The sequence below is a fragment of the Sesamum indicum genome, linkage group LG6 (assembly GCF_026168435.1).
Source record: "Sesamum indicum cultivar Baizhima isolate 11 linkage group LG6, ASM2616843v1, whole genome shotgun sequence".
In the NCBI taxonomy this organism is placed as follows: Eukaryota; Viridiplantae; Streptophyta; class Magnoliopsida; order Lamiales; family Pedaliaceae; genus Sesamum; species Sesamum indicum.
This window is the reverse complement of record NC_142662.1, coordinates 4,326,513-4,337,425: the sequence shown is the minus strand read 5'-3', so window position 1 is coordinate 4,337,425 and position 10,913 is coordinate 4,326,513. Positions and strand designations below refer to the sequence as shown.

General features: G+C 31.1%; 1 protein-coding gene across 1 annotated transcript; it reads left to right on the top strand.

The window, feature by feature from the left end:
* Positions 1-2,961: 2,961 nt before the first annotated feature.
* LOC105179158 (putative inactive receptor kinase RLK902) lies at positions 2,962-4,992 on the top strand. The gene is made up of 2 exons (XM_020691248.2): positions 2,962-3,556; positions 4,466-4,992. The coding sequence occupies exons 1-2, from the start codon at positions 3,043-3,045 to the stop codon at positions 4,990-4,992; spliced, it is 1,041 nt and encodes a 346-aa protein (XP_020546907.2). The 5' UTR covers positions 2,962-3,042.
* The last annotated feature ends 5,921 nt before the right edge of the window (positions 4,993-10,913 follow it).

The window sequence follows — 10,913 nt, the reverse complement described above, 5'->3', positions numbered from 1 at the left end:
CAAGAAATACTATTTTTTTATATTAATAAAAAGAATAAATACTTACGATTAATGTACATCTTGTATTATTCAAGATGTCAATAATTTTGTCTGCCCTTGGGGCATTTGAATATTAATTGTTTGAATTGGCATTACATCTTTTCTTTATAATCGTATGTGTGATATATTCTATATATGTACATAATTTTTTAAAAAAATTATTTAACGTAATATATATATATATGTATATATACATGAGGGTATGACTCAAAAATAATTGGTCCAAGAAGAAATGCTAAGCCCAAGCCAAGCCCGCCAGCCCAGGAGAGAGTCAGCCTGCCAAGGGCACTAAGCTTAGCCTAAGAAGGAAGCACCCTGCATGGTTCGGCTCAAAAGGGGGACCCACTGGGCTCAACCCGAGAGGGAGTCCACCATACCAAAACCTGTCCAAAAAAGAAGCTTGCTCCATCAATATTAGACCAAGAAGGAGGCCCAGTATGAAGGTCTGCTGCACCTTTTCAAGGCCAATCCGAGGGAAGGAAGGTGTCCTCAAAGGATTGGACTATTCAGCCTTAGGGGACTCCTTGCAAGGCAGGAATCTTCACGAAGAAGGAGTCCTTCCTCATCCGAATACATGTTGCGCAAGGAGCAGTTACAAGGTGACCTTATCCACTAGACTCTCGCCCCTTCCTTCTCGGATACACAACTCTCTCCAAATTTTTTGCGGAGAAGGGCTCCTCTATAAATATGAGTGGCACTCCTCAACAAACAACCCTTCAGTATTCTGATAACTCTCTCATTGCTATTCTGCCATTTTAAAATTCATGCTCTTGCTTACGATTCATATCTCTATCACAATTTGTCATTATAATTTATCTCCACGTTTATTTATTCTTAAATTCGGGACTAACTTAAGCATCGAAATACTAACGTGTTGTTTTATAGGTTCTTTTTTTCTCAAGTGTTTTAGTTCAATTAGCCCAAATAACATCAAAATTGAAGAACTTTAAATCCATGCTAAAATCACAAGCATCAATACATAAATTGTATTATTTAACTTTTGAAGAGGGAAGAAGTACCTAAAAATATATATAAGTTAACAAGTTAATATAAATATTTTGATTTCTAAAAACATATTGATAAACAAAGCTAATGCATAATTTAGGAGAAATTAAAAAGTGCACGAGAAAAGAGAAAAGATAACTACGAAAAGGTGATTATGGAAGATTATAATAAATGAATAAGTTAAAAATAGTTAATTTTAAATAAGGGATAATTACACCCTTCCTTTGAACTTTTGTGTAGTTACACAGACACCCTCTGTGGGTTGAAAATTACATTTAGCACCCTTAATATTTGTTTTGTCTAATAAATAAGTTCATATGTTAGTCAAAATTCACTAAATTTATTGATATTAATAAAAGAACTGAATAAAAATTGATGTTTACTCTCGATTGACTTATTACTGGCTTATTACAGGTTAAATAATTTTTTTCTAACTAAACTATCTTTATAACGATGAAAATATACCTCCTCTCATATATTAATGCGTGGAGAAGTATGAGGGTAATTTGAACATAAAAATATTTATTTGACCTGTAATAAATTAGTAATAAGTCAATCAGAGGCAAACATAGATTTTTCTCTATTTTTTTTATTAATATCATTAAATTTGGTGAATTTTGACTAACAAAGGGATTTATAGTTAGACTGCAGCAAACTCAGGGGTGCTAGATGTAATTTTCGGAACCACAGGAGAACTACGTATAATTACATCAAACCTTAGGAAAAGAGAGTGTAATTATCCTTTAAATAAATGACCAATCATAATCAAGGGTCACATAAAAAAAAAGTGTTTTTTTAATAATAAAGTATAAATAAAAAATAATCGATTTCAAATTTAAGTTCCTCACCCCTCCATCCTTGTATTTAACAAGAAAAAAAAAAAAATAGTTTGTGGGCCAAAAGGCCCAATTATCTGTCAGTGACAAGAAATGATTTGGGCTCCAACAGGATATATTATAGATGAAATGAAGGAAAGCCCAAATTAAACTAGTTGATTGGAGTGTCTAAGCCTGCAGATCATAAAGCCCACATGCGTAAAAGGCCCACCAACTAATCCTCCTTATTTCCACTAGTGAGTACATGGAATTGGAGCGGAGCTATTAGAAATATTGCAATTTAGCTCATGTGATATAAAAAGCAAATAAAAAAAAATTATTAAAAAAAGCAAATTACTTCTGTGTTTTAGAAATAAAGCAAACTATCCCCTATCTAAACTATTAATGTAGGGTAATTTGCTTTATTTTTCAAAATCAGAATGTAATTTATTAATTCTTTTATACATTTTTTTTTAATTTTTTTTTGCTCAATTCACATATGTAATGAGATAAATCGGGAACTCTTCACCATCTTGTCTACTGTAAATTAAATATTGTACGGCCGTTGGATTCCTAATGAAAATTCTGTAAATTAATAGATTCAGTCAATTATCTATATTTCATAGTATGATAAAATCTTGCTTCTTCTCTCTCATCTAATTCTTTATTGATCTTTATGCTATATTATATCCTTTTCATTTTAATCTCTCCTTGAAAAGTTTCAACAATGCATATATTAAGGTCATATGTTTGTTTTATATGCCAAATTACAACATTACAACAACATCAGACAAAGAAATCCAACTCATAAGATGTGATACAATCCCAACTCATAAGAAAAAATTACATTGACTCAAAAACGTAGATGAACTCGAGTTGATTCATATATAGGTAAGGACAACAAATTTCTGAGACAAGTACAAAAAAATATCGTTATTTCATATGCATGATCGATGACCACCTCAAAAGCTGCACATAAATCCAATTTCCAACCGTAGTTTCCTAGGACAAACATATGTCAAACCAATCACACTCATCCAAACTTTGAATCAAATAGCCCACCACCACCCTCTCTTCTCCATGCCACACCCTTGCAGAAACATCACAAATACAAAGAGGGAAAACAAAAAAAAAAAAGAAAAAAAACCACCATTGTAACACTTCTTTCTGCCTTAGCAAGAACATGCTATCAAGAGCTTTCACTAAGCCAAAGAGGAGCCCTCGAGGGGGGGAATCGAGCCTCCGGTCGACGGCCTCCATATCCGAATACGATGAAGACTTCATCGTAGGGTTCATGGACGACATCCCATTGGTCTCATTCGACGAATGGAATGATAGTTACAATAGTCGTGTAAGTGGCAATAAAGTCGTTGCGGGTAGTTATAATCAAAGTCCGAATAGTTCGGAGTCGATGACACTTAGGCAGGTCTTGAGGGCATCAGTTGGGGTGGTGGGGGAGAGCCCTCTAGGGATGACTGAGAAGGTGGTGCTTCTAGGGGGCAAAATTTGTGCAGTGAAAAGGTTTAGGAGAGTCGCTATTAGGAAACGCGAGTTTGGGAGGAGGATTGAGAGGGTGGCTCAGGTGGGAAACCAGTGTGAGTTCTTGGTGCCTGTCACTGCTTATCTCTATGCTAAGAGGATCAAGTTTGTGGTTTGTGATTATTATCCCATGGGCAGTCTTGCTGATTTGCTTTCTGGTAACTCTTTTTTTTCCTAATACATGCTTTGTCCTATGTTTGTTTTCGATTGAGTTGATTTTGAGGTATTTATTGTCTCAATTTCAAGATGTTGTGGTTTCAAATTGAGGTTTTCATTTCAATTTTTTTTTCTTTTTTATATTCTATTCCAATCAATATGTACACTTGATGTGTTTAAAAAATTTATATGCATGGTGTCTTTATTTCTTCATTATAGTTATTAATTCAGATCATCTACTATAATTATGTTCATGTTATAGATATACTTACATTCAGAGGTGTTTTGCTAAATTTGTTTATAAGCTCATGTATCTTATAAGATCTTTTAGAGTTTATAAAGCATTTGATTTTAGGGTAAATTACATCAAATTTGTGAGTTTATGCTTAATTACCAAACACTCCCTACTCTTTATAAAATTATAGGGTACACCCGCTAGTCGGGGTTTGTGCAAAATTTTGCCAGTGAATGAAAAGTATACTTGTAATTACAATTACAACTTTGATGGGTATATATACTTGTAATTTTGCAAATGGCAATGAGTGCTTCATTAATTAGATCTGATCTGAGGGGGCGTCATTGTAATTTACCTTAAAGTTTATTTTAATAGTAAAAGTTTGAAGTATTTGGATACAATATGACTTTGAAGCTTGTGAAACGATAGTAATATCAATTTATAATTAAAATGATTATACTTATAATATGTTACAAAAATATTATAATATCACACCAACACAGTTTATGTGTTTTTCAATCCCTAATTAAGTATAACAAAAAATTATATGGGCATCAATTTATAGTACCAAAATTTCATGCAAAAATCCTAAACAAGTATCATTTTTACAAACTAAAGTTCAACTTCAATATAGTAGTAAGCTAGTAGTATGAGACATTTTCTTGATTATAATTAGGTGCAAGGGAACAAGGGCACACTGCCTTAGAATGGAAGCACAGGTTCAAGATAGTCCATGGCATAGCCAAAGCAATTGCATACATCCATTCACAAAACCCTCCAAGAGAGAAGCACTTGCAGCTAAACCTGCATGGCAACATCAAGTCCTCCAACGTCATGATCGACATCGACTTCACCGCCCGTCTCTCCGACTATGGCTTCGTGCAGTTGGCGGATCAGGTGGAGGTTGATGACACCGGCCAGGCTGAGATATCAACCCCTTCACCTGAACGAGCTCTAGTCGAGACGATATCGCAGGAAAGCGACATATATAACTTTGGTATGGTGTTGATGGACATACTAGGATGGCCTAAGGTTTCATTAGGGGTTGAAAACGTTGATTTGTTTGAGTTTTGTGTGGAAGGGAAAGAGAAGAAGCAAGCTTTCAAGATTTTGGACATTGCCTTGAGTTGTACAAATAGTTTGCCTGATGCAAGACCTACGATAGAACAAATCCTTTGTTGTCTAGGAGAGCATGTCAAGTGATACACTTATTTTTAGTTGTTGTAAGAAATTTTTTGTGCTAAGACTATTGGATTGGGGTGTAAGGGTTGTGGGCCTATAAGATTTATGTTTTACATTGTAATATGAGATGCTAAATAAATTTTATGTAAAAATTCATACACTATGTTCAATTTTATATATGTTGCATAGGCAAAGTGAATTGGCAAGCACTTCTCTAATTTCTAGCCTTCACTAATATACTCATCAATCATGTCGATTTAATTGATCATGACCAACCACTTTTTGTCATATGATTGTTTGCTCGATTGTGTGAATATGTTTATAAATGACCCATGGTCCTTTCAGTATCCACGGGGTCTTGGCGTTGGTTATCAGTTATGGGATTAACACTTCAAAACATAAAATATACCAAAAATTTGAGGTGTGCAAATTTGAGGGGTATTTCAATAATTTTATTAAAAATATTAAATTATTATTTTGATCAAATTTTATTGAATGGATGAAATAAATTAAAACGATAAATTTATATATCCAATAGTTGATACGAAGACAAAGTTTTCTTTTATTGAGGTATAGATGACGGGCCTCGAAGAAAGGAATTGGGCTCTAATATAAGATTTAACTCTTTTCTTCACCTTTTGGGCTCTAATATTAAGCCCAATAGGCTTGACTAAAAATCTCGGGATATATTAGAGAATTAAAAAGTATTTAAAAAATTTAATTTTTTATTTTTTATTTTTTTAGTTATTTGTTGGGTCAAATTACTGAACCAATAATATCGCGAAAGATTTTATTAATAAAGAATTGCAGAAGATTCGAATTCATGTAGAGCTCACGTGTGGATGAGCGGAGGATATAATAGCTTACAAAATCAGTTCAAGCAGACAGCTAGGACCGAGCAATAAGTGACTGACATGTGTCAGTATGCACGTGCAATTTTTGTAAGTACGGTGTACCCCCCTCCGTTGAGGCATAGTTTGTTGACACGTGTACCCCTTACACGTAAACTAAGAGACAAGACTAGAAATTTGTACTGAATGTTGTATCTATTCACAGGCTAAATTTCAGTCCATATTCTAACACTCAAATCTAAATCAATCCTGGTCATTGGATTTATATAATCATTTTCATTTTATTTTCTTTAGAATTTAATCTAATTTCAAGAAAATTAATAAGACATGAAGATCCTTCCCACCTGGTTTTTCCGCTATTTTATGGGACGATTTATTTGTTTGAGGTATGGTTAATTACATGTAAACTCTTTATTGTTTATAAAATTACATTTAATACCTCTGATATTTATTTTCGTTTAATATATTAGTTTACCCGTTAATCAAAATTTATTGAATTTATTGATATTAACAAAAAAATTGAATAAAAATATATGTTTATCGTCAATTGACTTATTACTGACTTATTGCAAGTCGAATAATTTTTTTTAACTAAACTACTCTTATAACGATGAAAATACAACTCATTACATTCATTAACATGGAAAGATGTATAAAGACAATTAATCGTAAAAAAATCTATTTGACATGCAATAAATCAATCAGGGGTAAATTTGATTTTTCTTTATCCATTTTTTTGTTAATATAAGTAAATTCGATAAATTGTTACTAACGAATGAATTTATTTGTTAACACTAGCAAATCTTATAGGTACTATATGTGGATTTTTAAGTTACAAGGGTCTATGTGTAAATACACTTAACTTTAGAGGAGTGGTGTGTAATTATTCCTTATTTCATTAAAATATATCTGTAACTAGTAAAAGAAAATTAAAACTTTCGTGCAGACACTAAGATGAAATGCATTTTTTAAGTTACAAATTCGACGAATACTAATTAATAACAATTGCAACGATTATTAACTGTTATTAATGAGTTACAATGAAAAATTGTAGCAAATAATTATAACAAATATTAATTAAATGTGTGATTAAAACTTAAGTTAATTCATTTTTGTAGTGAGAGTAACCATCCACATACTATCACTCTATAAACAGGATTAAACAATATATGCTCGATTTGATAATTGGAATTTAATGTTCTATAATTATTATATTAATATAATACTTTTACTTTTACTCGACTTTTAATTCAAAATTGTCAACAACTAAAATTTGAAAAAGATAGAGATTTTAATTAATATTTTTTCTTTTACAGAAGTATAAACTTTTTTCACATCTTGCAGTACCCAAATTGGGCGTGCTCAATTGCTAGTATGAATAATTAAAAACGAGTACAATTTCTTTTTACAATATTCCACTCGGTTCATTAGATGATCGTTTCGATAGATTTTTAATTACGCAATTTTTATTAAATGTTCATCAATAAGTGTTAAAGTTATAAATTATAAAAATTTTAAGTTATTTCTGAGTTGGACTTATGTTGCAATACTTAAAATAATTGATAATTCACATTTTCAGTCTTCTCAATTGGTCCATATAGGGTTAGATGCAATTAATTATGAAATGAGGGAAAAAAATTCTGTAAAAAATAATTAACAAATTACTCTACTGTATTTAGGAAAATGGAGCAAATTATCCCCTTATCAATGGTTTAAATAGTGGGATAATTTGCTTCATTTTTAAAAAACACAGAGGATAATTTGCTATTTCTTTTCACATGATTTTTTGCTCATCTTTAATGTCACAGGGGGTAAATTGCATTTTTTCGGTCCACATATATTCATGATGTCTTAGCTTAGTTGTTAAGGTTGAGGTCCCATGAACAAATTTGAGATTATGGGTTCAAGTCCCTTTGGTTCATGTGTATTTAAATTTATCTCATTTTATATGATTTTATTGTAATTTATTTTATTATTTTTAATTATTGATGTATTGATTGAACTGATGGGTTTCAATTTATTGAAATATTGTTGCAATCATGTAATTACTGCTTTGGATATATAATTAAGTATACGGCACAATTGGCGAAGTTGAGACGTCATTACTTGAAGATCGTGGGTTCAAACCTTACTAATATATGGGATATTTCTACTTTAATAATAGATCATAGATTTCAAATTTATTAAAAAATATATATATTTAATCGCTTTCACTTGGGGGGGGGGGGGGGTGCAGTGAGCATACATTAATTTGAAAAGAATTAGGTAAGACGATGGATTGTCAATTATGGTCTTTGGTCAATGTGTTTGCAGGTTCATGTGCAGGACTGTGATGGTGGCTTATTTGCGTGATTTATACCATTTATGTATATTCCATTTTAATGTATCAGCGTCAAAAGTTCATGTCATATATTTTTATTTTATTTAAAGATAAAATTGTACACAAATATATTAAATGAAATAAAAAAATTGATGTAGCCAACACTTCCACATTAATAGCAAATGATAAGTCTGAACGACTTATACCCCCAAGCCTCATCTCTCTAAAGAGTCGCTTTTTTACGAAAAAAAATATAAAGCTCATACAAAAATAAAACACGATACTAATTAAATCACAAGCCATGTAAATCTTTTTAATAAAATGTAAAATAGAACATTCAATCAGTTGATTTTACTGCATAAAACACATTATTCTATAACTAGAAAAAATATTTTGTTTACATGTATATATACAATATTTAATATTAGCATATTAATTAGTATATATCTATAAATAACTTATATTAATCAATGGGAAGCATCTTATGGCGCCAACGGCCGTCAATACACACATATCGGTTTAATTATTTATTTATTATAAAAAATAATATATTTTTTTTTTATATATTATAATGAATTTGTCTCAAATTGTGGATATTGTCCACAACTTGACACATTCTTTTTTAAGAAAAATAAATCTGAGTCGTGGTTGTTATCCACGATTTCGAGTCGTGGATCTAACTTATACATACAATACATGGATTGTGAATGGTACAATAATATAACACGTCATTTCGTGTCGTTGTCTACCGACAGGCGTGTAGAAAGTGGATACCAACTTGGAGATGAACTTATATTGCAAATTGTGGTATGTTATATAATATCACATATTTTATTTTAAAGACTTTTTTTTACATTAAGATTCATTATTTTTCTACATTCTTTAGAGAGAAGTAGTAAATACCCTTGAAATAATTTGTCAATTTACACCGTTAGATATTGAAGGGTATCGCTAGTTGGTAGACCGATTTGCAAACGGAATATAAATTATCAAGAAAGCCCTAACACATCAGCCACAACAAATTGCAAGTCAATTGATAATGCTCCCACCACATACTGGCCACAGGCAAAGGAGAAATTCTAGCTGAAAATCTATTGGTTCAGTTGAACATGATAATATTGGGGTGGATATAGTTGGTCCTTATATAGTGCATACGTGTCAAGATTACTACGTACTTCAACCGCCACAAGATGATTGGTTTCGATCGACCCTATATATACAGCCATGCAGAAGCTTATTTTCCACATATAGATCTTGATCTTGATATTAGATTAATCAATCATATGCACCAAGACATAGCATTTCACCAATTCCATTTCCATCATTTAGTGAATATCGTGATAATGTGAAGTCTAGTTCTGCAGCATCATCAAGTCAGTTGCATATCAATTGTGGTGGTGAAGATAATGATAAACAAAATGAGCAAAATACGAGGGAGGAAATAAAAATACCTCAACGTCAATATCATAGACGCAATTATTGGATGGACGAATATTTTAATATTTGTATTTTTATTATAATATTTGTACCAATTTGCTTGTAATTATAATGTTTAAATTTATAATTAATAATTTTAATTGTAATATACATATACTTTAAAAAAAATCGAGCCGTGGTTGGCATTCAAGACTTGAGTTATGGACCACATCCACGACTCGAGGTCGTGGATAGCAACCACGAGGTCGAGTTGTGGATGACCTTTATTTTTCTAAAAAAAATATTTTTCATGTCAACCACACTTGACACAAATGTGTTAATGTATTTAAAAAAAATATTATTTATATAATTTTTCTTTCTTTTTATAATAAAAAATAATTAAGCCCACACACATGTCTCGACCAATAGATTATTGTAAAAGGCGGTATGACTAATGACCGGTATGGTGTAGGCATATATGCAGCTACAGATCATTTGCTTGGTTTAAACATACGTTTAATTTGGCCCCATCAACCTTACCAAAACAAATAATATTTTGACCCACCCCAAATGACACACACATTTATTTTTTCATTTATTGAAAATGTCGTATATATACATAGTAAGTATCTAATTAATAATATAATTTTTTGATAAGTACAATTGTAAAAGTTTTATTTTTTTTCGATCAGTTCAACTTTAAACTCTCGGATATATATGATTCTCAAAATTGAATCTTGCTAATTGTATATGAAGTTGAAACATTTAGTTGAAATTTTGGTTCGACGGAAAGTAAATCAAAATTATTTAATATATGCGTGCTAAATATTATTATATATCGACGATATTACATATATTTTACTAATTAATCCTATTAAATTTTGATTGGGTGTTGACTTTTTCTTCCATAAGCGTGTTTAGTAATATTCTAATTTAAGTTTACGAAACCCTAGGGAGGCAAGAAACTTCGAGTTAGAATCATGGTACTTCCTCAAGCATGATCCAATCCCGTATATGTATTTTATTCTACAGTATTTTCTATTCTAAATAAGGCCCAATTTCTTACTTTATACGTACAAATCCATATTCTACACTCAGTATCATTATTACGTGCCGGCCTAATTTAAATATTAAAGTTAAAAATATATAAAGAGAAAACTATATAATATATATCATTTTTCATTCTTAACATATGAAAAAATAAAAATAAAAATACACTCTAATACTCCATTCAATTTACGCACGTCTATACATATTCAATGTATCCCTTTTTTGAAATAAAATCGAAAAAGGAAAAAGTGTAATAATGTATGGGTGAGCCAGCTGGTAATATGCATAAATAGTCACCTATGCTT